This window comes from Carcharhinus amblyrhynchos, chromosome 18 (genome assembly GCF_965287045.1).
Source record: "Carcharhinus amblyrhynchos chromosome 18, sCarAmb.v2.hapA, whole genome shotgun sequence".
Taxonomy (NCBI): Eukaryota; Metazoa; Chordata; class Chondrichthyes; order Carcharhiniformes; family Carcharhinidae; genus Carcharhinus; species Carcharhinus amblyrhynchos.
Window position 1 is genome coordinate 18,000,821 of NC_137341.1, and position 27,892 is coordinate 18,028,712.

The 27,892-nt window shown below is 43.3% G+C and overlaps 1 protein-coding gene across 1 annotated transcript in view; it reads left to right on the top strand.

Annotated features, from left to right (window-relative positions):
• The first annotated feature begins 1,569 nt into the window (after positions 1-1,569).
• The window catches only part of zfand2a (zinc finger, AN1-type domain 2A), a 31,511-nt gene continuing 5,188 nt past the window's right edge, over positions 1,570-27,892 (top strand). The window contains exons 1-8 of the mRNA XM_080206438.1: positions 1,570-1,777; positions 15,310-15,439; positions 16,872-16,966; positions 17,633-17,764; positions 19,478-19,629; positions 21,089-21,211; positions 23,695-23,755; positions 26,243-26,313. Of these exons, the coding sequence (XP_080062564.1) occupies positions 15,385-15,439; positions 16,872-16,966; positions 17,633-17,764; positions 19,478-19,629; positions 21,089-21,211; positions 23,695-23,755; positions 26,243-26,313 (689 nt within the window). The 5' untranslated portion in view covers positions 1,570-1,777; positions 15,310-15,384. The remainder of the gene's footprint in view (positions 1,778-15,309; positions 15,440-16,871; positions 16,967-17,632; positions 17,765-19,477; positions 19,630-21,088; positions 21,212-23,694; positions 23,756-26,242; positions 26,314-27,892) is intronic.

A 27,892-nucleotide genomic window follows, 5' to 3' on the forward strand; every position in this document is an offset into this window, starting at 1 on the left:
ATACATCTAATGTATTCCATTGCCTCTAAGCACTTTGAGACACCCTGAGCTCATGATTGGGTCATTAGCCATCGGCCACAGAAGTGTCATAGGGAATAAAGGCATGAAATGCTGGAAAATCTCCATGATTATGGCAGCATCTGTGGAGAGAGAAACAGCACTGACATTTCAAGTCCCTATAACTCTTCTTTGGAGCCATCTCCCTCGACACATGCTGCCAAACCTGTTGGATTTTCCAGATTTTCTGGTTTTATTTCACATCTTCAGCACTCAAGGCTTCTATTTAAGTACCATAGGCAACTCTCTCTATTGGAGAGAGACGATTATTACATATAAATAGATTGGGCACCACGCTGCAAGCACAGGGTCAAGGTGAGGAGACAGGGCCTCCATCTACTATCACAGCTGGTATGGGAAGTGAATCCACATTGTTGGCATCATCCAACCAAACTAACTGACTTCCCACTGAGGTCATGAAAAACACAATATTATTGCAAATTCTTTCTTTCAAGGGGTGGAGGGGTGGGTGGACTCTGATTTTTTGGCTCATGATCATATTGTCAGTGAAGACACCGATTTTTTCTACTTTGGCTCCTTATCACCTTGCAATGGGTATGATGGTCCTTCCTCAAGCTATGACATTTTTTAAAACTGCGGCCATACTGTTACGCGCACTATGTTGTAACTGAGGAAAAAAAGCAGGGTCATTGTCAATGATTGCATTGTCATTGTTTACCTAATGGCATCTCTGTACTTCCTCGGTACTCCATCCTGTGAAAAGAGCTTTTCAATTGTGAAAGCCACACAGTGTCTATCCGTATGTCTTTATATAAACATAGGGTATTTGGCTGTGCTCCAATTCTTAGAGGTTAGCTCAATAAGATGTATGTGTTGAGTGAACTGAGTGTAGGCTGCATGTTGTGCATCCTTTGGTAGTTTGAAATCTCTTTTAAGCGTTGTGATTGGTTTTATGCATTCGGGACGCTGGCTGACAATATAAACATGCTTATTAAAATTTCTAGTGTGCGGCCGATTATTTCGTCCTGGCCAAGAGTTATCCTTCGGTCTCCTTCATTAAAATAAATGAAGCTGTCATTGCCTTGCTGTCAGTAAATTGGGAGTCACATTTCATACATTACACCAATGACTGGAAATCACTTGCTTTTTACTCATGCTGCCTTTTTAAGAGAAAGAGGTGTGTTTATATAATGGCTTTCGCAATCGAAAAGCTCTTCTGGCAGGATGGCATACTGAGGAAGTGCCGAGATGCCATTAGGTAAACAATGACAATGCAATCATGACAATGACTCTGCTTTATTTTTCTCAGTCACAATGAGAGTGCACTTTTAAAAAAAAACTAAAGTGAATTATTGCAATGTTGTAAAAGTTCAAAGCCGACATTAGTGGCCCTGGGGTGCAGTGCAGCAGTAGATGCTGGGTGGGCAAGGGGAATGGCTGTGAGCTGTCACCCACTCCTCAGGCCTGGGCACCCCTAACGCTGACGTCACCAACTCGGCGACGTCACAGGATGCCCCTGCGTCATCAGGTCGCGACTGCCGCCCCGCCAGTGATTTATTTATTGGGAATTGAGCAGCTGGCTGGGGTTTTCCGGGAGACGGGGGCACTGTCGGGCAGCTACAGCAGGCTAATGGCAGCAATGGGTGGCCCGGGATACAGGCTCCCGCATTTAGATACAGGCCCGGCCTCTGACATCATCAGCACGCGCCGGCAGTAAGGGGCGAGGCCGAGAAACAGAGCAGGAGACCCGGAGCCACAGGTAAGAAATAGAGGGATATAAACTGTATACACAGGGATACAAACTATATACATAGAGAGAGGAGTAAGAAATAGAGAGACTCACAGATATAAACTGTATACACAGGGATACAAACTATATACATAGAGAGAGGAGTAAGAAATAGAGAGACTCACAGATATAAACTGTATACACAGGGATACAAACTATATACATAGAGAGAGGAGTAAGAAATAGAGAGACTCACAGATATAAACTGTATACACAGGGATATAACTACAGATTTGTAACTATACCCATAGACAGAGGGGTAAGAAATAGAGAAACACACAAGGATGTAAACTATATACACAGAGAAAAGAAATAGAGAGACACACAGGGATATAAAACTATATAGATAGGGACATATCCATACCCATAGAGAGAGGGGTAAGAAATAGACACACAGGGATGTAAACTATTTACATAGAAACATTTAAGAAAGAGAGAGAGAAACCAGGATGTAAGCTATATACATAGAGAGGGGTAAGAAATAGACACATAGGGATATCAACATATCCTTGTGTATATAAACTATAGAGACATAACTATACCCATAGAGAGACAGGGATAAGAAATAGAGAGACATACAGGGATATAAACTATATATGCAGGGATATAACTATAGAGACATAACTATAGCCATAAAGAGAGGAGTAAGAAATAGAGACACATGGATATAAACTACATACATATAGATATAAACTATAGGGATATAACTGTACCTGTAGAGATATAGGGATACAAGAGTGGGTGGGAGGTTGGGGGGGTAGTGGTGGTGGTGGGGTGGGGTGGGGCATGGGTGAGGGGGGATGAGGGTGGTTGAGTGAGTGGGAAGACACCAAGAGGAGGAGAAACCTGGGGGTTGGTCAGACAAAGAGGGTGAATGGTTGTGGGAGGCTGGGAGAGGGTACAGTGGGGAAAGGAGAAGGAACAGGGGAAAAGGTGGGATTGAGCTGGGGGGGGTGGGAAGTGGTGGGGGAGAGAGAGGAGAAGGGTAGTTGGAGGTTGTGTGGGTACAAAAGTGAAGTGGTAGAACATGGGGGATACAAGAGGGAAGCGAGGTAGGGTGAGGGATCAGACAGATGGAGGGGGACAGATTTGATTGTGTCAGACAGGGGCACATGGGAGAAAGACAGGGTAGAGCCCCTTTGGATAGGGAATGGTGGAACTAGGTGAAAGAGTGGAGAGCTGGAGAGAGAATGTGGAGGCAGGGTAATAGAACGGAGTTGAGGAGGAACTTCTTCACTCAAAGGGTGGTGAATCTCTGGAATTCTCTGCCTGTTGAAGTGGTGGAGGCTGCCTCGCTAAATATTTTTAAGACGCGGGTTGATGGGTTTTTGATAAGAGAGGGGATTAAGGGTTATGGGGAGAGGGCGGGAAAGTGGAACTGAGCCACGACAGATCAGCCATGATCTTATTGAATGGTGGGGCAGGCTCGAAGGGCTAGATGGCCTACTCCTGTTCCTATTTCTTATGTCTTATGTAATAAGAGAAGGGTGTGTCGGTCTAGGGTAAATGTGTGATGGAGAAAGGAAGAAGGGGTAAGAGAGGGTGAAGCTGAGGAGCAGGACCCCTGGACCACTGGGTCAGAGTAACTTTACTCCTGAAACCCCCTCAAACGTGCCCTGTGGCCAAATTTTCCATTAGCTCTCCTGAAGCCCCTTTCCAGTGTCAGTCTTCCTCTACTTCTAGAGGTTTTACTGCTGTGAAGATTGAAATTGCCTGTTGTTCTGATTTTTTTTTTCCAGGAGCTGGGAAACACATTATTGTTATGAGTGGAGTTTCACTGCTCCAACTGTCTACTTGGCATCTTTGTGTTTTATACCCTGGACTGTGTCAGTTATTTAATGAAATTGGTTCACCAGGGAATGCAGGTGGTTGTAACTTGGGCTGCTTTATTCGAGTGGGTGATTGATGTATTGTCAGCTTTAGCTTGTTGCAAGTGATTCAAAAATTGTTGGAATAAATGATTTAAAAGAAAGCTCAGGAGTATTGATTTTAAGTGGTATATGTTTATAATTGGGTGGGTAGATTTTTGAATGTAACACTGCCGTGGCATGGCTGATGATAAAAGCTTGAGTGAGAATGAATTTAAACAAATTTGACCTGAAAGCTGCACTTTTTTAAGTTGGAGATTGTATCTGCCTGGAATTTTGAGTGATAATGACCCATTCTATGCTAGCTTTAGAAAGATGATGGTGTGATGAATATGAGGCATGTGAGCTCAGTCCATGCATAAATGTCTGCTTTTTGCTCAGGCAAATTTCATGTTGACCCGTGCACTGTTTAATATATATCCTAAATTCTGCTAGTTGTTCAGACCGGAGTACAATTGCAAGACGTTGTTGTAATGGCAAACTGTGTTGTTTTTGGTGCTGTATGAATGCAACTTTGATACATGTCTAGTTTGAATATTCACAGTTTCTGGTATCAACATCAGGACTTACTCCTGCTGGAGTGTTTACACAGTTACTTGCTTCACTCCAGTAACTCACTCACATGTTTGTTTTATATTTGGTGAGCTTAGATGATGACTGCTGGCAGGGTATTTGAAAATGGGGAACATCACAGTTAATCCTATCCTTTCCTGCCTTTTTTCTCTCTGATGCCCAGGGCATCAAGGTGAATTGTGGCAATCTTACACCCCATCTGAGATAAGCTAACTGAATCAATAGAATCTGGACTCCATAACCAAGTGCCACAACAAAGGGCTAATCCTCTCCTCGCAGTGCGAGCTCCTTGCTTGGGTAAGGTGCTGGATGACTCCCAGTATCTTTTCACAATAGTAGCAATTGGTGCTGACTAAAAGCAGGAACTCATTCCTGTTTTTCACCTCTCTAACCCTGAAACTGAGGCTTGTCGTAGGAATCCGAGTACTACCTCAATGAACATAGCTGGAGGACGAAATAGTGGATGGTTTATGTGGGTCAGCTGTCTCTTCAGTACTATTCATGGAGGTAGGAAAGATGTCCTTGTTTAATTGTGGACCTTGTACATGATTCCCCATTGTGAAGGTAAATCGAGGTGTACACATGTCCACTCTAATAGATCTATTGTTGTGTCACCCACACCTGGTTATAAAGTGCAGTTGCTCATCATAGGGCAAGAGAATCATACATGACTTTTCTCACTGACAATGGTTTTGCTGCTGTCCATATTAATATTTCACATCTTATTTATTCATGGAATATGAGCATTGATGGTAAGGTCCATCTCTAGTTGCCCTTGAGAATAATGTAATGACCTGCCTTACTGAACTGCTGCAGTTTTCATGGTACGCCCCTGGTACTATTAAGTTCCAGATTTTGATCCTGTGATGACGAAGTGGTGAAAACGTTTTGAAATCAGCATGATTTATGACTTGGGGAACTCGATGGTGACTGGTTTTCCCATGCATCTGCCGCCTGTGTTCTTTGGGTAACTGGTGGTCTCTGGTTTAGGAGTTGCTGCAGTGCAGCTTGTAGATGGATAGACTGCAGTAATGGAATACTGGCTGGGAGAATGAGTGTGCATGCTATGTTGATCAAGTGGGTTGCTTTCTCTCGAGCTTTTTGAATGTTGTGGAAGCTGTACTCACCAAGGCAAGTAGGGAATATTCCATTGCACTCATGGCTGAAATTTGGCTTCAACTGCATTTTTTTTCTGCCTGATCCCTAGATTCCCTGAGAATATTCTCCCTATCCCTTAACTATTCTATACCTACCTGAGATCACACAGAAATATTTATACTTGGTAGTAACATCAGTTTGTGTGGACTGTCTGACCATTTAGCTTTTCAATGGCAGAAAATATTGTTGGCCCCGGAGATGGCTTCTCCACGTTATTGTCTGGATGCAACTTCCTCCAGAGATTAAGAGGAAAAACCAGCACCTTGACGTGGGTCTAGACCCCTTGAGCTGGAAATGCAGCCTCATTTACCTCATCGCTGTGTTCATATTTTTCTGCGACTGTACGGCTCATAATATTAAACTGTCGATTGTGTGACCATTCCTGGTTTACTTTGTGCACTTCTCCCTGTCACTGTGAACATCTTGTCATGGCTTTGATGAGACAGAATCATTGCTGAACTGCCAGATTTACTATGAATTGCACAAAGCATCGACACTTGCCGTCTCAGTAATGAACCTGAAATGCTTACATGTAAAGTTATGCTAACGTTTGTCACTCTCTCTGAGAACAGTTGCTGTATTTGAAAGTGCAATTCAAGACTAACCTTGCATTGTGCAGTAGTATGTTACTGAACTGTTGAACAAAGACCCGGTTGGACTGCTTTTATCTGATTTAACCTGATGAGGGCATTTCCCGCTAAAGGAAGTTTTCCCCATCTGCGTACTCTTCACTTGCCTCATCAAGACTCTCTCAATGCCACTGTGGCTTTTGTTGACAAATCATGCTTTGGCTAAGCCACGCCTCCTCGACACTTTCTCCGCTTTTGAGAATTTCCTGCTACCCACCCTGCTCATCTCTTTTAAAATCCTTGTTCTTTACCACCCACCCAAGCTGAAGAATTTTTTCTCATAACTTTACTGCTTTCTTTCCTCGCCCTCTGTACTGAATGACGACTTATCCGGGGATATTTCAACCTTCATCTCAACTCATCACACTCTGCCCTCTTGAGTTCAGTGCCCTCCTATCCTTCCTTAGTTGCTCTCACCGTATAAAGTTGCCATCCATGGTATCAACTGCAGACAAGGCCTTCTCTGACCCCTTCCATGTCCAACCCTGGGGAGAGAAAAGCTATTTCCCCAATTATTTTCAATTACACTTTCAAACTTTCCCAAATCTCACTTTTCATCGTGACATTTCTGCAACAACTGAACTAATTAACCACACCCTCACCCTCCATCTTTGCCCTAGTCCCATTAATTCCATTACACTTTTTTTATCCTGGTTGCTCCCCTGAAAATGCCATGACATCCTATGTGACTGTGACCAAGATGAACGATTTCCCCCCTCCAATCCTTCTGAACCTGCCTGCAGTCTTTGGCAGACTTGATTACATCATGTTCCTTCAATGCCTTGACTGTCGTTCAACTGTATGAGACTGCACTTGCCTGCTTCCATTTTTAACTATCTAATCACAGCCAGACTATTACCTGTCATGGCTTTTCTCCCTGCTCTTGAATCTTTATCTCTTGGATCCTCCTTTCCTGTTTCTCATTGATATGCTACTCAGTTTCATTCTTGGATAATGTTGAGATTTTGACCGCAAATTAACCCGTCACCAAGACTGCCTATTCTTTCCCTAACCTCACCTCTATCTTAACTGATTTACTGCTGGAAGTCTCATCCATGCCTTTGTTACCTCCAAACTTGACTGTTCCAACACACTGACTGCCTCCTACGTTCTACTTGCTGTAAATTGTGGCTGGCCCAGACTCTGCTGCCCATGTCCTTATTTTGCATCAAGTCCCTGTCTTCCCCCATCATCCCAACGCCCATTGATCTATTTTGGATCTCAGCCATGCAATTTCTTGGATGGCATGGGGACACAGTGGTTAGCACTGCTGCTTCACAGCGCCAGGGACCCTGGTTCAGTTCCTGGCTTGGGTCACTGCCTGTGTGGAGTTTGCATGTTCTCTGTCTGTGTGGGTTTCCTCTGGGTGCTCTGGTTTCCTCCCATAGTCTGAAAGATGTGCTGGTTAGGTGCATTGACTGGAACAGGAGCAGGACTGTGGCGACTAGGGGCATTTCACAGTAACTTAATTTCAGTGTTAATGTAAGCCTTACTTGTGACTAATAAATAAGCTTTATACTTTATTCTGGGTCTTAAACCTCTCATTGTTGTTTTAAAATCACCCAATGGCCTCACCTCCCTTATCTTATAAAACTGGATTAACTGTAATCGTGGAAGTATTCAGTTTGCTCCCAGTTTTGTTATCCTGCACCACTGCTAAATTCTATCATGCCAATGTCAAACTCCTCCATACTTGAGATTATGGGGAATTCATTCATATTAAACAAAACCTGCTACAATGTTCACAGGTTGGAGAGAAACGCAATGTTGGCCTGAAGTTTTTTCCCCAAGGATCTTCATTTTTGATGCTAACTGACTCCTATTTGCAGCCCATCCTTCATTCAGATTTGCCATAGTTGCTGATTTTTCTTCATCTTGTAAGCCATGACATTCCACATTTAGAAGTTTCACAACAACAGGTTTATTTGGTAGTAAACGCCACTAGCTTTTGGAGTGCTGCTTCTTCGTCAGGTGAGTGGGAGTTCTGATAACAGGGCATCTAAAGGCGCACACAGTTTACAGAATACTGATTAGAATGTGAGTCTTTACAGCTAATCAAGCCTTAAAGGTGCAGACAGTGTGAGTGATGATAGCATTAAGCATCGGTTAGAGATGTGTATTGACCCCAGCCAGGACAGTAAGTGAGATGTTGCAAGCCCAGGCAAGTCATGGGAGTTACAGATAGTGTGACATGAACTCAAGATCCTGGTTGAGGCCATCCTTGTGTGCGGAACTTGGCTATTGCTGAGCAGAAACTGATAGCCAAGTTCCGCGCACGAGGATGGCCTCAACCACTTGCATTGTCTGCACCTTTAAGACTTGATTAGCTGTAAAGACTCACATTCTAATCAGTATTCTGTAAACTGTGTGTGACTTTATATGCCTTGTTTGTGATCAGAACTTCCGACTCATCTGACGAAGGAGCAGCACTCCGAAAGCTAGTGGCGTTTACTACCAAATAAACCTGTTGGACTTTAGTAAGAACATAAGAAATAGGAGCAGGAGTAGGCCATCTAGCCCCTTGAGCCTGCCCTGCCATTCAATAAGATCATGGCTGATCTGTCGTGGCTCAGTTCCACATTCCCTCCCTCTCCCCATAACCCTTAATCCCTCGCTCATCAAAAACCCATCAACCCGCGTCTTAAAAATATTTAGCGAGGCAGCCTCCACCACTTCAACGGGCAGAGAATTCCAGAGATTCACCACCCTTTGAGTGAAGAAGTTCCTCCTCCACTCCGTTCTAAACTGCACCCCCCCCCCCCCCCCCTTATCTTGAGGCTGTGCCCCCTAGTCCTACTGTCCTTTCTGAGTGGGAAGAGTCTCACCACCTCTATCCTACCCATCCCATTCATCATCTTATACGTCTCAATGAGATCTCCCCTCGTTCTTCTAAACTCTAACGAGTACGAGCCTAGTTTATCCAGCCTCTCCTCATAGCTCAACCCCCTCAACTCCGGTATCAGCCTAGGAAACCTCCTCTGCACTCCCTCCAAGGCCAAAATATCCTTCCGTAAGTACGGCGACCAAAACTGCACACAGTACTCCAGCTGCGGCCTCACCAATGCCCTATATAGCCGCAGCAAGACCTCCCTACTTTTATATTCAATCCCCCTCGCTATGAAGGCCAGCATCCCATTAGCCTCCCTGACCACCTGCAGGCTGGGTTTTTGTGACTCATGCACAAGGACCCCGAGGTCCCTCTGCACCGTCGCCTGCTGCAGTTTTTCGCCATGTAAGTAATAGTCCTTCCTACCATTATTCCTACCAAAGTGGACCACCTTGCACTTGCCAACATTAAATTCCATTTGCCAGTTCCTGGCCCATTCGCCCAGCCTATCTAGATCCTTCTGCAGACTCTCCACACCCTCCGCGCAATTTGCCGTTCCACCAATCTGGGTGTCATCAGCAAATTTCGACACCCTACACTCGGTTCCCTCCTCCAGATCATCTATATAAATGGTAAATAGCTGAGGCCCCAGCACCGACCCCTGAGGCACTCCACTAGTCACCAACCGCCAATCCGAATAGCACCCATTAATCCCCACTCTCTGCCTCCTATTTGACAACCAATCCTCTATCCATGCTAACACCCTACCCCCAACTCCATGCCCCCTTGCCTTCTGCAATAACCTCTTGTGAGGTACCTTGTCAAATGCCTTCTGAAAATCAAGAAAGACCACATCCACTGGCTCTCGTCTATCCACTGCCCTAGACACATCCTCATAGAACTCCAATAAATTCGTCGGACACGACTTCATAAGAACATAAGAACATAAGAAATAGGAGCAGGAGTAGACCATCTAGCCCTTCGAGCCTGCCCCGCCATTCAATAAGATCATGGCTGATCTGTCGTGGCTCAGTTCCACTTTCCCGCCCTCTCCCCATAACCCTTAATCCCCTCTCTTATCAAGAACCCATCAACCCGCTTCTTAAAAATATTTAGCGAGGCAGCCTCCACCACTTCAACGGGCAGAGAATTCCAGAGATTCACCACCCTTTGAGTGAAGAAGTTCCTCCTCAACTCCGTTCTAAACCGCCTCCCCTTTATCTTGAGGCTGTGCCCCCTAGTCCTACTGTCTTTTTTGAGCGGGAAGAGTCTCTCCACCTCTATCCTATCCATCCCATTCATCATCTTATACGTCTCAATGAGATCTCCCCTCATTCTTCTAAACTCTAACGAGTACAAGCCTAGTTTTAACGAAACCGTGCTGCGTCTGCTTTATCAAGCAATTCCCCTCAAGATGCCTCGCTATTTCCTCCTTGATGACAGATTCTAACATTTTACCTACAACAGACGTTAAACTAACCGGCCTATAATTCCCTACCCTTTGCCTGCCACCCTTAAACAGCGGCGTAACATTAGCCGCTTTCCAATCTTCTGGCACTTCCCCGGAATAAGAACATAAGAACCCAGCTTGCAGGTGCAGCAGGTGGTCAGGAAGGCGAATGGGATGCTGGCCTTCATAGCGAAGGGGATTGAATATAAAAGTAGGGAGGTCTTGCTGCAGCTGTATAGGGCATTGGTGAGGCCGCAGCTGGAGTACTGTGTGCAGTTTTGGGCGCCGCACCTGCGCAAAGATATTTTGGCCCTGGAGGGAGTGCAGAGGAGGTTTACTAGGCTGATACCGGAGTTGAGGGGATTGAGCTATGAGGAGAGGCTGAATAAACTAGGCTTGTACTCGTTAGAGCTTAGAAGAATGAGGGGAGATCTCATTGAGACGTATAAGATGATGAATGGGATGGATAGGATAGAGGTGGAGAGACTCTTCCCGCTCAAAAAAGACAGTAGGACTAGGGGGCACAGCCTCAAGATAAAGGGGAGGCGGTTTAGAACGGAGTTGAGGAGGAACTTCTTCACTCAAAGGGTGGTGAATCTCTGGAATTCTCTGCCCGTTGAAGTGGTGGAGGCTGCCTCGCTAAATATTTTTAAGAAGCGGGTTGATGGGTTTTTGATAAGAGAGGGGATTAAGGGTTATGGGGAGAGGGCGGGAAAGTGGAACTGAGCCACGACAGATCAGCCATGATCTTATTGAATGGCGGGGCAGGCTCGAAGGGCTAGATGGCCTACTCCTGCTCCTATTTCTTATGTTCTTTTGTGCACAGAATTTTGCTACTGCACCCAACCAGTTTGTCTTTTGGTCTCTGGGAGGCAGCCGGAATAAACCCATGCAGACACCACACAGACAGTGACCCAAGCCGGGTCCCTGGCACTGTGAAGCAGCACTGCTAACCACTGTGTCACCGTGTCGCCCCTCAATATTACTGTGCAAATTTTAAGTCAAACTATAGCTGTTTATATAATATACGTGATAACTGACTTTTATAGCACTTCTAACATAGTAAAACACCCCAATGAGTTTCACAGGAGTGTGATGAAGAAAACTGTGACATAGAGCCACATGAGGGTTACGTGGCTCTGTTTGAGTGACATTTCCATATCTCGAGTATGGAGAAGTTTGACATTGGTAAGATGAAATTTGGCAGTGTAGCAGACTGGGGAGCAAAAACATTGTTACTGAATACATCCACAGTTACTGCTAATCCAGTTTAATGCCACACTTTCTGGTTACATTGAGTTTAGTTGTAGTCTCCAGTAAACATGTTTTGTCAACACTTGTTTTTATTCTCACTGGTATTTCCATCACACGCCCCACCGGTATTCCTCCACAGAGCTGCTGTAAACAAGCTTTAAGTTGAAAGTTTAGTTGCCACTGGCCAGATCAGATACAATTTTAATTTATTTTCCCAGCAAACAGAACAAACTTTAAAACCTAATCTCTGAGGTAGATAGATTCTTTCCACTTAAAAGGAAAACAGAACTTGAGGGCATAGCCTCAAAAAAAAATAAGGGAGGGGGGTGCAGTTTAGAATGGAGTTGAGGAGGAACTTCACTCAAAGGGTGGTGAGTCTCTGGAATTCTCTGCCTGTTGAAGTGGTTGAGGTTACCTCGTTTGAATATATTTAAGACACGGGTAGATAGATTTCTGATAGACAAGGGAATGAAGGGTTATGGGGAGAAAGCGGGAAAGTGAAACTGATCCACTTCAGATCAGCCATGATCTTATTGAATTGCAGGGCAGGTTCGAAGAGCTAGATGTCCTACTCCTCCTATTTCTTCTGTTCTTATTGCCAACAAGGATGGTTGTGTGGGTGTGGTTTGAACTCTGGTGTGTCTCCTAAGCGCTCTCTGCTCATGAGAGAGTCGAGATCAGTGGTGGGCCACGTGCGGCCCATCAGGGTACTGAGTGCACCCCATGGTGCAATTTGACCACGTGCAGGGATGCCAGATTCTGCTGGTTTTCAACCACATGGTATTTTTCCCTTCTGGCATAGCAAGGAAGGTTTGTGAAGGGAGGTGCATGCTAATTGTACACAACATTAACTGTAAGAGCCGTGAACGCCCTCTGTGTCCAATCAAAGCATAGATCTTTTTGTTTTTGCCCATTTGAAGTTGATAGTTCTAGTAACATCGTAGAAACCGTACATTGCGGAAGGAGGCCATTCAGCCCATCAAATCTGCACTGACAGCAATCCCACCCAGGCCCTATCCCTGTAATCCTATCTATTTACCCTGGTAATACCTTCAACCTATGTATCCCAGGACACTAAGGGGCATTTTAGCATGGTCAGTGCACCTAAACTCCAGAGGAAACTGGATCATCTGGAGGAAACCCAGTTAGATACAAAAGGAGCTTGCAAACTCCACAGACAGTGACCCAAACTGGGAATCAAACCTGGGTCCCTGGAGCTGAGACAGCAGTGCTAACCACTAATATATAAATGATTAAACATTTTCTGTAACTTATTATGAAACTTTTGGCATGTATCGAGTGTATTTAATCTTATTCATGGAGCTATGGTGAGTGAGCATGCCTGATTTTCAACTGTGCGACCCACTGAAACGAAGGTGGGCCACTCCTGTGGCCTACTTGCGATTGAGGTTGCCTGTCACAGGCCTAGATGGGGAACTCTGACAGGACGTTGAACAAGGATATTGCAGCCAAGCCTGAGCCAGGTCTCGCACATGCCCTTTACAGTAACAATGAAATGCTGGCTTGCACTCCCTGCCCTCTCCCCTCCTGTTCTCCAGCCCAGGGTGCTGATACTACCCCAACTGCCAGCTTATTTGGATCACGTTTGTAGCCATGTGGCTTGGTGCCATGACTCACTTCAACCACTGGGAATCATTTAAATTCGTTTACAACTTACAGCAACTGCTGCAGAATCTACAGTGGCTGTCAGTGAAATATGATTAGCATCACAGGGGACTATATTTATCATGTTATCCAGTCAACTTCATTCGTAGAGATATTTGATCTTGACTCAGGTGGCTGCCCTACATCTCTAATGCTGGCATTGTAAACTGTTCCAAATAGTTTGAGTGAGAATCAAGTTCGGCGTTTAAGTTCTGAAAAGGTCAATCCCACACCTTGAGATATATCCTGCACCACACCCAAATGTTATCTCCTGTTGAATTCTCACCTCAATGCAGTCAAAAGTGAGCTTGCTTCAACCCATATACAGGACAGTAAGAACCAGTCAGCAAGAAGGTGATTCCTCCTGAAACTGTACACGGTAATTGATCCTACAGTTAACTCTTTGAATACATGCGCGTGAGATGTTGTTTAGAGGGACATTTTTAAAGCTTAAAAGAAATCGGTAACTTTATGCTATCAGTTCTGATGGTGGAAACTTTAAACCTGGCTGCCGTCTTCTTTGCTTGAAGATGAGCTGATCCTTTATCTTAATTAAGGTAACTAAATTAAAATTAATCAAACTGATCCAGTTTGCTCTTGTGATTTGCCACTGGCTGCTACACTTTTGACGGTAAACTCATTACGAGCATCAGCAGAAAGGGTTTTTGACTGTTGCCTCTGGCAGCACAAATGCCCAGTGGATCGGTTGTGTATTTGGCTAAGACAAGGCTGAGCAGCTGCAGTGGAGTGACTCTCATTGTAGACCAATGGATCATATTTGCTGCACATAGTTCTTACAGGCACACTCCCTGGGTACTGAGAGAAATTACCAGTGCCAGCTCGGTAGTTGTCAGCAATGACCCTTTGCAGTTGTTGTGAAGTGGAAGAGAACACTTGAGACGGATTTCCTGTATAAGAATAAAATAATTGTTAGACAGGAAAGTGCCATGATTCCCACTAAGACGTTTTTCACATGTCAGCCCCAACGTCTAACTATATAAGTAGGTGGCTTTTACAGAACAGGTATTGCTAAACTCCTTCAGGAAAAAAAACCACTTGCAATATTAATGCCTCATAGGTTCCACATGCAGAACGTGCTCCCCATTGTCCTGACTAAGAGGGTGAGGGAACTGCTCTAATGGAACAGGCTGTTAAGGAGACATGCATGATTTCTCTTGTTGAAGTGTACCACTGTAAACTGGTGACTCTAATGATTGGGACCTTCAGATGGTGAGAGTGTATGCGACTCTGCCCTTCCAAACTGGTGTGTGCTGTTGCATTCTGAATTGCTGCAGTGTTATTAATACAACAGCTGTAAGATTGAACTTTATTTTTCAGTTTTTGAGTTTCCATCTTTTTAGGAATTTTAATGTGCACCTATATTCACTTATTGAATTGTGACAAATCTCCCCTGAATTTCAACATCCAATGAAAACGCCCATCTGTAGAATTTAAGATTTTATGATCTCTTAAACTGACAATGACTATATAGGGGATTTTCACAGTAACTTCATTGCAATGTTACTATAAGCCTACCTGTGAGACTAATAAATAAACTTACTTAGTCCATGCCTTTAGGAATACAAGTAAACACTCCAGGTCTTGCCTCGTGGTGTAAGGAATTTGTAAGTGAATACCAGTTCTTCCATCAATTTTAAATTCTCTGTACAAACTTATTCATAGCCACACAGCCCCCACCCCTTGCTCTCTGCTACATTTGCTAGATTTGTCTCCTCCCATGCCTTTCACTCTTGTATGCTGATCTGTCTGCTCTATGTTCCTGTAACTTTCTCACACTCTGTGCCCCATCTTGTCTGCCTATATGGAACTTCCTTCCTTCCTTCCTTCCTTTGCCTGTCTTTAAAATCTCTGTAGCCAAACTTTCAGCCATCTCTCCCTACTCAATTACTACCCACAACCCCACCAGCCCTTTTCCCTTTTATCACTTGTTCCGAGGCAAGATGTGAGTGTATATTACCTTGATTGCTTTGTGCTAAATGTACTGCCTGCCAACACTATTGAGCTGTCTCTTTACAATGTGTGGAACGTCAAGTAATTAAACTCTCCTGCTATAACAGGTAACAAGAGCAGCAAAGTCAGATTTGGACATCCCAGTGTCTGAGTGACAATATTGCGAGAATACATGTCCTACAATGGAGTTCCCTGACTTGGGGAAACACTGTTCTGAAAATTCCTGCAAAAGACTGGGTAAGACTGAAAACTCATCAAAATATTATCTTTCATATATTTGTGTTGTATTTTATTTGCAGAAGAGAAGACAGAAAGCTATCCAGTTCAAGTTTTCAAAAAGTTTTCTTTTTGGCATTCCTGATGTCTGTCTTTAATCTTCTCTCTTTTCCTGCTCTTCCCCTGCAGCGCTCTGTCACTGCCCATTGTTCATTCTACGTGCTGTAAGAAATAAGAGCAGCAGTAGAGCATGTAGCCTGTTGAGCCTGCTCTGCCGTTCATTATGATCAGGGCTGATTCTTACCTTCAACTTCACTTTCTCACCCACTCCCCATAACCATTTGATTCTGAGAGACCAAAAACCAGCTTATCCTTAAATATTTTTGATGATGGAACATCCACAACCCACTGGAGTAGAGAGTTCCAAAGATTCACATCTTTGAGTAAAGAAATTTCTCCTCATCTCAGCCCTATCCTGAGACTATGCCCCCAGATCCCTGCCACCAGGAAAGCAACCTCTGTGTCTACCTCATAAAGCCCCTTGAGAGACCTGTATGTTTCAATGACATCACCTCCATTCTTTCAATCTCCAGAGATTATAAGCTCAGTTTGCTCTGCTTCTCATCACAGAATAACCTCCTTATTCCAGGACTCAAATTGGTGAACTTTGGTGTTCTGCCTCCAATGCAGCTATATTCTTCTCTATAACAAATGCAGCTTGTTGCATTATCTCCCATTCACTGAGCAAGTTTATGGTCCTACCCTTCTACTGTTGTTTTAGACTGATCCAGACTGTTGGCAATTTCATCCTTTTTGACCCTGAGCTGAGCTTGTGACATCATATCTTCTGTCAAAGACTGTCAAAATCCACTTCTAGCATCACTTACCTCAGCTTAACTGATGTTGAAAGTCTCCTCCATGCTTTTATTACCCCTGCACTCCATAATTCCAATGTCTGACCTCCATTTTGCAGGTTGTGCTCACTGACCTGCATTAGCTCCTGGTTCGCGAATGCCTTGCTGAAAGGTTACTCTTGCAATCGTATTCCTCCATGGCCTTGATCCTCACCTTTTACGTAACCACCTCCAGCTGACTGGCTCCAAAACCACTGTGCTTCTTTAACTCTGGATGCTTGCGCATCCGATGCTTCCTTTGCCCCACTATAGCCACGTGTGACTTCAACTATCTAAACCCATAGCTCTGGAATTTCCCTCAGTCAATCTCCCTACTCCTCTAAGGCACCGTTTAAAATGTGCCTGTTTGACCTAGATTTTAATCACTTGCCTTATTCTCTCGGGCAAAAAACTGACACTGAGCCTGATTATGTTCATGTGAAGGGCATTGGGTTGTTTGATTACGATTAAGGTTGCATTTCAAGAACAGTTTTGCGTGCTAAATCCACCACTCCTGATGCCGTTTTTGCTCTGCTAAAGTCCCTCTTGTCCCTTTTCAGATTTTCTACCCATGAAGTGTGATGCATGTTCACAGATCTTCTGCAAGGACCACATCAGCTATGCACAGCACAAGTGTACATCCTCCTATAAAAAGGTTTTTATGCCATTCTTGTGTGCTTTGGTATGTCCATCAATGTCAGTGGAGCTTTTTTAAATCTTGGCAGGTTTAGTTTGAGGACTGACATTTCCCAATAACTCCCTCTGGAATATGTTCAGAAAATACAGGACAAATTATCTGCAAAAGTTTCCTGCTCGTTTTTCTCCCTTTCACTTCCCTTCACCTGGAGGGTCTGACTGATACTGGAGTTTGCTTCCATGGGTCCCAGTAGCACTCTGGTATCTTGTATAAATGGTGATTCTTCCTGTGAGCCTAGACAGTTGGTGTAATTATCTGACTGGAGGGCATCACAACCAAATCTGAGCCTGTCTACTTCAAACAAAAGATAGCACCCGGGGTCAGGAATTATTTAAATCACATTTGAGGTTTTTGGTTTACTTATGATCTGCTACTGCAGACCTAGCTGCTGTATGTGTTTTCTTGCCTTCTACAGAAGGGAATGGGGCATGTAAGGCTGTAAGGTGAGGGAGGGTTATCATTCACATGAGCAAGATTTTCATCATCCCATGCTCCCATAATGGCATGAATTCAGGAATTTTGACCCAGTGACCATGAAGGAATATTAGTATATGGCTGTAGGTCATGTATGATGTCAAGGGCAGCTGTTTGAACTATACTTAATGTGTACTTGATTATCTGCAGGACGTGCAGGTGCCGGTGTGTCCGCTGTGTAACACGCCAGTTCCTGTCAGAAGGGGAGAAATGCCAGACATTCGGGTTGGTGAACATATAGACAGAGAATGTAGATCTGACCCTGCCCAGAAAAAGCGCAAGGTAAGGCCATCTGTTTATCAGATTGAGTTTAATCATTCCGCCTTTCTTTCCCTTTCCTTATCCTGTATCATTCTGAAGTACAACGCCTTGATGGTCGTCATCCAATATCGTGCTGAAGTTGCCATTCTTCATGGCTGGTGCATCTGTAAGTTGTGAACTGTGGTTCAGTCAGCCTGTCCCACTCCAGAGGCCTGGGCGCACAATCTGTGTTAATGTGTCAGTGGAGTGTACTGAGAGAATTCTGCACTGTTCGGGTTGCTGCCTTTTGGCTGAGGTGCCAGAATGAGGTCCTGCCAATCCTGTCAGTTAGATATAAAATATCCCATGACATTATCTCAAATGACTTTTAATGAAAATTGAAAGGTTGTCCAGTCGTTAATCTCATTGCTGTTTATGGACCTTCAGTGTAAAGATTGGCAGTGTAAACATTTCCTGCATTACAACAGTGACTGTACTTAGTGCTTCAGTGTGAAGCATTTCTGGCTTGTCATGATGTAAGATGCTTTTGGATGACCTGAGGCTGCCAAAGGTGCTATTTAAATGCCAGTTCTTTGTCTTTTTACTTAAATTTGTATTTAACTTTGTTCATGAACACATCTTTTACAACAGAGTATGCTGGATAAATAGTAGGATGCAGGAACCCTAGTTTTTTCTCTCTTTCTGTTCTTCCCCTCCACCCAAGCCAGGGATTCTGACTGTGGCACCCTACAGTTGTTCTTTTGGATCAGTTGGATCTCTTGAGCACAACTGTAGAATAAGTATGCCACCAACCGAGTTTATCCAGTGATTTATTGAACAGTGTGAGCCACCGAGGCCTAGAATTTTTTCTTTCCCTTTTTGTCTGGGCTGAGATATTTGGGTATTACAGTTAGATTGAACACCCACCCAAATTAGCATGAATAAAATAAAGGAGAATCACTGCTCCTGATTACTATCTGGATATTGATTGAGAACAGGATCAAACTTAATTGTCAAGCCCACTGTAGATGAGTCACCTGCTGATGAGACATGTCCATAAATAATGCCCACTCAGGCATGTTGCCAGTGGCTGAAACTGGCACCTTCCTGCTCTGTAAGGCTCGGTATTACGCACTGTGTGCGTAAGTGTAAGAACATTTCCGAGGTGGTGTTGATAAGCCAATATACCGTGAATAAGGCTTTGCTGCTATGATTCACACTTGCGCTGTCCTTCTCACATCACCCAACTCAGATCTCTCAACAGCCAAGGAGGCAGGGAACAATTATTTTCTCCTAATTTACAGCTTCTTCCCACAAGCGGTACATGGTAAATGGGGTAAGTCATCTGCTCAGGGGAGGGGTCATCCAAATAAAAGCTGGACATAACTCATCCCCCATCACCCCAAGTTAAGAGGGAAAATGAAAATAAAATGGGTTAACCTTGCTTCTCGCCTCCAGTTTATTAGAGAGTTAAGTAGTTCTGATGGTGTTAGGTTTTTGAACACCTTGCGTTTGAACACCAGAACTGACAGTGCACTTAAGAGGCTTTTATTCTTCAAATCTCAAATCAGAATTGTCTGCGTCCTGGATTAATAGCCATTTGCTGCCAAGGGAAGAGCACTGTTGTCTGTTTTCAGCACAGTGGCTTTAGGTGAAGAGTACTGCGGCCTGTTTTCTTTGATCAAGGAGCAGCTGTGTACTTGGTTAGTAACAGTGCGCATCCACTCAAGTGTCATCTCAATAAATGTTTTTCAGATTTTTACAAACAAGTGTTCAAAAACCGGATGCAAGCAGAAAGAGATGATCAAAGTGACATGTGACCAATGTCACTTAAACTTCTGCTTAAAGCACAGGCATCCCTTGGATCACGAATGCAAGGCTGATGGACAACGTCTCTCCAAAGCTGGGTAAGGACATCTAAAGCAGCTCTCTTCACAATATTGTGCCTTGATGGAGAAAGACAATGACCTGGGTACTAGTAACCCTGTGAAGTGACATCTATTGTGCTCCAAATGGAGGAGAATTTTTTCTATCCCTTATCTCGTTAAATTGTGATCTTGTCTTTTAGATGAGCTGCATGATGCTGCCAGGTTTGTTATCATCTCCCATTCTGAGCCTTTGCTTTTCTCCTGGACTTTGCTAGTGAGTCAGGTTGTGGGTCAGTTCAATATTTCCATTGATTTATTTGGTGGTAAGGCCTTGCCCTCAGAAATGACACAACTTTAGCAGCAGTTCAGCTAATCCAGACACAAGGCAGTATCGAGACTTCTTTGATTATTTGGCTGAAAAGCTGTAGATAGATTTTTAAAACATAGCTTTCCTTTTGGGTGTTTTAGTGCTTGGTTCTGGGCTTGGTCTATAATTTGAATTGGTGTATTATCTTAAAACACAGCTGTGCTGAGCAAGAACATTTTGTTTCAGCGTGCAGAAAATGCTGGCTGTTGGCATCCAATGTTTGCCATGGACTGCTCCAGAAACCCATGTTTTGCTCATGAACAATGCCAAAATGATTATTGCTTTCAAAATGGTACTGAATAATTAGTTAAACAATGTGAAAGGAAGCAGGAAAAAAATGGGATAGTGTAAAATGGTCCTGAGAAGGACCTGAAATTTTGTACAGGATTTAAATGGTTTCCAGTTGTGCTGAAATATCTGATTCTGAGAGCTCAAACTTTTTAGGATGATGTGAATCCCTTTGTATAAAATGTGTTCAAGCTGCAGGCCTCCAGCATTGAATTCCATAATTTGGTCTGCAATTTTCATAGCCTCTTTCTGCAATGTTGGGAATCTATTTGGCCCACCGTGTCTGCACTGATTGGAATCCCACCCAGGCCCTATCCCTGTAATCCCACTTATTTATTCTGCAAAGCCCCCGGCCCAAAGGAGCAACTTAACATGACCAATCAACCTAACCTGCACATCTCTTGGACCGTGGGAGGAAACCAGAGCACCCAGAGGAAACCCATACAGACACAGGGAGGATCTGCAACTTCGACAGTCACCCAAGGCCGGAATCAAACTTGGGTCCCTGGTGCTGTGATGCAGCAGTGCCAAGCTCTGTGCCACTGTGCTGCCCCTATTTTGTTAAATGTGTCTCTCAATCCACAATGATTGCTGATGGGTTAAGAAATGACAATCAATCCTTGTTACTTTAGTTGTGTGGGATGAATCTAACCTCTACATCCTGACTCCGAACAAGGATTCCAAATGTAATTAAAGCAGGACTAGTGATAGCTTTGTGTTTTAGATATTTATTAGTCACAACTAGCCTGACATTAACACTGCAGTAAAGTTACTGTGCGTGCAGAGTAATCTCAAATGGCTGCTTTTACAGTGTCACTTTAATCGGTTTTTGTTTTCTGACAGTAATGCAGCCATTGCGAGAGCTCAGGGGACTTCAAAATCCAGTGTGATGCCATCTACAAGCAAACAGCCATCTAACAATCGGCCAAATGGACTGAATACATCGGCCCACCCCCATTATAACAGGTACAGTCAACAGACCACGTGAAGTGACCGGAATTGATTTAATTTTTAGGTGTTGGTATGATGGAATGAAGTCAGATAAATGGAATTGAAAAGCTGATCAGCCATGATCTAATTGAATGGCAGAATAAATATGAAGGGCTGAATGGCAGAGTCTAGCTCCTATGTTCCTTTCTTGCAGGAAACGGTTATTTGTGCTTGGGTTAGTTAACAGATTACATCTGCAGCACCTACCTGCTTGTCAGTAACTGTAAAGTGATGCTGTGAGCCATTTATTTTTCCTCCTCCCTAGAAAGAGCATTCACAATCAGAACGACTGCCTTTTTTCTTTGTTTCTCTTCACTCTTGCTGTTTGCAGTCCCTGCCATTGCCTGACTGTCGGAACTGCCCGATTAACATGCTCCTGAGCTTCTAATTTTTAAAATACATTTATGCCATGTTGGCGTGCCAACATTTATTGCCCATCCCTGATTGCTCATGAAATGAATGGCTTGCTAGGCCATTTTGGAGGACGCTTGAGAGTAAACTGCTTTGCTGTGGGTCTGGGGTCACATGTCAGGCAGCTCAGACAAGGATGGCAGATTTCCTTCCCTAAAACCAGATGGGTTTTTACAATAATCTGCAGAGGTTTGATCATCTTCTTAGACTTTTAAATTCTAGAATTTTTTTGTTGAAATCACCATTTGCCAGGGTGCGATTTGAACTTAAATCCATAGAGCATTACTCAGGATCTCTAGGTTACGAGTCCAGTGAAAATATCACTGCGCCACTCTCTTCCCTCAATAATCACCTGAAGCAAGTGCCTAAAAATGAGCTGGATGTATTTAAATACCATTGCTTCCGCTTGGTAAAATACTATCGTCGATCATGTAACGTAAAATAGGTCAGGTCTAAATTTGTCTTGTTTCAATCTCTGTGACCTCCTCCAGCCCCACAATCTTAGGATCTCAATGCTGCTCATTCTGACCACTTCAGATCCCCAATTTTAATTGCTCCATCATAGGCTCTTAAACTGAAGAATTACTTCTCGAGCACTCTCTCCTTTTAAGATGCTTTTTAAAGCCTCTTTAATATTTCCTGATATGGCTTGATATTAGATTTTGACACCACTCTTTTGAAATGTATTGGGATGTTTTACCACATTCTGCATCAGCTGTAACTCCATTGGAAACGTTTTCTCACCTCAAGTGTTGAAATTCCAGATTTCACTTCAGTGCTTGAATATAAAAAATCAAGGTGGACACTCCTGTGCAGTACCGTGAGAGTGTTGCACTGTTGGAGGTGCTGTCTTTCAGATGAGACATTAAACTGATGCTTGAGTGGATGTAGAAGATCCCATGGCATGATTTTGAACAAAACAGGAGCATTATCTCTGGTGTCCCAGCCAATATTTATCTCTCCCATTAGCATCACAAAAACAAAATCCAGTCATTATCATGTTGCTGTTTGTTGGAGTTTGCTGTGGCAAGGCAAACAGTGATTACATTTCAGGAAAAAGTGCTTCATGGCTGTAAAGTTTTCTGAGACATCTGGCTGTGAAAAGCACTATATCAATGCAATTTTTCCACTTGCATTTAAGGTGTTGATTCTTCACAAATTATCGGGGAATTTAAAAGCATTTAAATGCTAATGGCTACTTGTGCTTCTCATCATTCCACAGATACTCCATGCCATACGTATTTTCCCAGTAGTTGATAGGCTTAACCTGATATCTCCCTTTTTGTTTTATCTGGCTACTGAATGATTTTCCCAGTATCCTGGAATGGTTTCCAACCACTTTTTTTATTCCTAGCTGCCCATTCTTCCTTGAATAGTGGGGATTTGCACACACCAAATAGACTATTAAATTCTTTTGGTGTTATGGTGCTATTCCTTGCACTCTGCACATCCCCCAATTCGGCTGTCACTATCTGTTCTCTTACTACCTGCAATCAGTATGTTTTGTATGAAAAGAGGTGTTTGTATATTCAAATAAGTCAGCAGAAAGTTTTTGTGAGATTAAAATAAAGGTTATTTATTCTGTCATTTGCAAGATGCAGTGCATCTTGCAGATGGTATACACAGCTACCACTGCAGTTTGGTGTTGGAGGGAATGAATGTTTGTGGATGGTGTGCCAATCAAGTGGGCTGCTTTGTCCTGGATGGCATCAAGCTTCTAGTGTTGTTGGACCTGCACCCATCCAGGCAAGTGACAGATATTCCATCACACTTCTGACGTGTGCCTGGGAGAAAGTAGGCTGACTTTGGGGAGTCAGGAGATGAGTTACTGGTCAGTGGTAACCCTTGAGATATTGGTGGGGGATTCAAAGATGGTAATGCCATTGAACTGCAAGGGGCAATGGTTAGATTCTCACTTGTTGGAGATGGTCATTGCCTGGCATTTGTGTGATACTGGGTTCTTGCTTGATGCTGGCTGTTGTCACTTCTGGAAATCCAATTGCCCTTGAGATTGGAAATGGATAAATTGTGTTTTTTCTTAATCACAGTAACCCACCAAGATCATCACAGAGAGCTGCCCCTCCATCTGCATCGCTACAAGGAGGATTGGTAAGTCTGCAGTAGTGTGGGGTTACCTTTCTAAAGTACTGAGGACAAGGGTTCAGTGTTGTGCCAATATCCTGACTATGTGAACGTTGCTAGATAATTGTTGTGTCGAAGGGAAATGGGGTAAGAACCTTTGAAAAGGATACTCAAACTTCCTAACTTTACAGAACAATATCTCTGCCTCTGTTAAATTTCCTTGTCACTCTAAAAATGATGATTCACATGTTGGAAATATAGTAGAAGCCTGTATGAATAGTGTTACAGTAATCATCTTTCCATTTGAATGTATGTACTGATGTCTTTAGCAGGTGTGAAATGTGTGTGTGACCTCAGTGGTAAAGTGAGCTTTCATGGGTTTGGTCTTGCTGCGAGGGTTACTGTGTAACTTGGTGCCTCCAATTCAGAGTCCATGCTCTACTGTATTTCAATACTTTTATAAATAAAGATGATTGAATGTCACAACACATTCAACAACCTTTTTGTGGTCAAGTTACTACCCATAGTGTGTGTGCCTAAACCAGAATTTAAAAACTTGTATCAGTAGCAGCTGGATTGTTGTATTTTAAAAAAGGCTAATCTCATTAATATTTTGGGGAAGGAAATGTGTCATGCTTCCTAGCCTGGTATTTGTGCAAGTCTAGATCCACAGCAATGAGGCTGACTTTGGAACAGCCTAACAAACCACTCCATTTTATAAGAATGAGTAATTAATGCTAGTCTTGCCAGTGACACCCACATCCCATGATCAAATTTTTTTAAAAGATCTGTTCATTTGAACTGCATTATTTTCTGAGTGAGCAAATTATGATCAGTGTCAGTAGGATGGACAACCAATCAGTCTTTCAGTAATACTGGGAGAGCTGCCTGATCCTCCTTGAATAATGTGCAGGCAGATGGAACCTATGTTTAATCATCTGAAGGGTCGGTGCCTTGGACAGTGCAGCATTCCCCTGTACTGCAGTGAAGGTTGAACCCACAATTACCTGCCATGAAAATATTAGAAAGTGAGGTGAACCTTGATGTGTATTAATTCCTTGTAACATAAGGACATCCAAAGTGCATTTTTGCATGTGTGTATCTAATCTATGCTTTAATCTGCAGTATAGAAGATACCTTTTTTAAAAAAGGTAGAGACACCTATTGAAACTAATATGAAGGATTGAGACAGTGGGGGGGAAGTTAAAATTTTTGCATCTGCAGACTATGGTCAAATAAGAATATAAATTAAAAGATGCACCAATGCAGTAAGTGTGACCCTTGCGCTTACACTTATGCCCGCACCTACAAAACAATTACTACTTTTCCTCCCCAAGAAACCAACTTGTGCCTTTCCTATTTTATTTTTGATCTTCACATGTTTGTTGGTGTATTGGACACATGAAACCAGCCAGTCAAATCTGTGTTTGGATCTGAATGTAGGTAGGAATTTGACTTTCTAGACTATTCCTTGGTATGGTGGACTTCACCTTTGAAAATGGCTCAGTAAACAGGGCTGTAAATGTGGGCTGAACTGATTGCAGCTGGAAGAAAAATTAACCCAGTGCTGGTCCCTGCCTGGCCATTCAATGGCCTGGCTTGTTGTCTCAGCTAACTAATGACACTATACAAATGAATCGATTGAAGTGGCAGCTAAAGTGAGCTGCTACAAACTTTTCAGATTGTACATTAAGAATTACAGATGTGGAACTGCATAGGAATAAATGGCTTCCCTCCTTACACAAGAGCGTAACCTTTTTATTGATATGTGGTCCCTTATGAATTCAGTATGCCATGACTGGTTTAAATTAAAGCCCTATAAAGACATGGACGTTTGTGGCAGAGGTGGTGTTGGCATCTGGTGCAAGGAGGTATACGCTTGCTGTAGATCCTTGAAACTAGCAGAAGCCGAGCAGTACCTAATCTAATTTACGTGGTGAACTGTTTACAAATGTGCACTTGTAGGTGCTTCAGGAAGCAAATTAGCTGGCAATATGTACTGGTGAGTGCCAAGGCCTGCCTTAGGCAGAGGTTTCTCTCCATGACCCCAAGCAATAGCAGTCACCAGCTGCAAAGTTCACAGATTTTTAGCACTTATGTCATGTTTGCCTCTGGTCTGGCTGTGGACAGATTGACCTCAGTCCATCAGTACAAGCAGCATTATGATCCTGGCCTCTGAATTTTCCCCGGACATCAATAGAGGTCAGATTGCCAAATTTGCACTAATTGCGTAAACGGTTCAATATTAACTGGATCAGTCCCACAGTACAAGCAGATTGGGAAAATAATGTAATTGGCTTGTAAGCAGTTTTATAATTCCAGTGGAGTTGGAATCTCTAGCATGCAGCAGAAAATGCAGACTTTTTAAAGATTTGACTTTATTAAAATTGGAGCTACATCTTAACCATAGTTGAATTGAGAATGGCAAGGAAACCTCTGCGCTAAACCTGTATCTCAGTAAAGCAACTAAAGTAACATTATTGTGAATTAATTTCTTGTGTTTTTATTTGGAAGAGTGAAGAGCAAGCCCTGCAGAGAGCTTTGGAGAGATCACTGGCTGAATCTTCCAGAAATGCAGGTCCCAGGTAAAAAGCAAAGCCCCACTGTCAGCTTTTTCTAGATCCGTTCAGTTTCACCTGCACCTGTCAGCTTTTGGAATGTTAACATTTAAGAGTTATAAAACGTCTTATTCATACAGCTACCAAGTAGTTCTGCTTTTTCACTTTTATTCCATTCATAACTAAAGATGCTAGCCTGTGCTGTAGTCCATTGATGACATCTTCAGAGCTGGTAGCATTTCCTATATTAGCCTAGACTGTCTTAGGTTATTGATCACAGCTAAACTTGGCCCTGTCCTCTCCCTTTGCACACTTTGGGAGGCAGGAACCTGCTTTTTAGCAGTTATCTCGGTGGTACTTGTTAGAAGAAGCTTTCTGAACCACCCGTCCCCACCTGTTTGAGCTAGAGGTACTGATGCAATTTGTTGCACACTTGCTATTGCCCTAACAACAGACTCTTCCTAGTCTGCTGACTTGGTTTAACGTGAACACCCTACTTGCCAACTGAGCTGCTCAGGGAGTTCTGTATTTGCACAGATACAGATACTGTCAGAGGAACTCTGAATTTGGTTTTCGTTGTGAAATTGCATCTTGCACCAAGTTGAGGAGTGTTTGGCAGTTAGAGCTCCATAGTGTCATAGAGGTTTGCAGCATGGAAGCAGGTCCTTCAGCCCAACTTGTCCATGCCACCCTTTTTTAGAACCCTAAGCTAGTGCCAATTGCCTGCATTTGGCCCATATCCCACTATACCCATCTTACCCATGGAACTGTCTAAATGCTTTTTCAAAGACAAAATTGTGTTCGCCTCTGCTACTATTCTGGCAGCTTGTTCCAGATACTCACCATCCTCTGAACAAGTTGCCCCTCTGGACCTTTTGTACCACTTCCCTTTCACCTTAAACCTATGCCCTCATATTTTAGTGTCTCCTATCTTTTGGGAAAGATATTGACTATCTAGCTGATCTGTGCCCCTCATTATTTTACAGACTCTATAGACCTTATTTTATAGATCTTGATAAGATCACCCCTCAGCCTTCTACAATCCAGAGGAAAAAAATCCCAGTCTCGCCAGCCTCTCCTTTAAAACGCAAACAATCAAATCCCAGTAGCATCCTAGTAAATCTCTTCTGCACTGTTTCTAGTTTAATAATATCCTTTCCAAAATAGTGACCAGAACTATACAGTATTCCAAATGTGGCTGTACCAATGTCTTGTGCAACTTCAGCAAGACATCCCAACTCCTGTATTCAATGTTCTGACCAATGAAACCAAGCATGCTGAATGCTGCCTTCACTCTGTCCACCTGTGATTCCACTTTCAAGGAGCTATGAACCTGTACCCCTAGATCTCTCAATTCTGTAACTCTCCCCAGTGCTGTACCATTAACTGAGTAAGTCCTGCCCTGGCTCAGTCTATCGAAATGCATTACCTCACATTTATCTAAATTAAACTCCTGCCATTTGTCAGCCCATTGGCCCAATTGATCAAGATCCTGCTGCAATCCAAAATAACTTTCTTCACTGTCCACTATGCCACCAATCTTGGTGTCATCTGTAAACTTACTAACCATGCCTCCTATATTCTCATCCAAATCATGAATATAAAT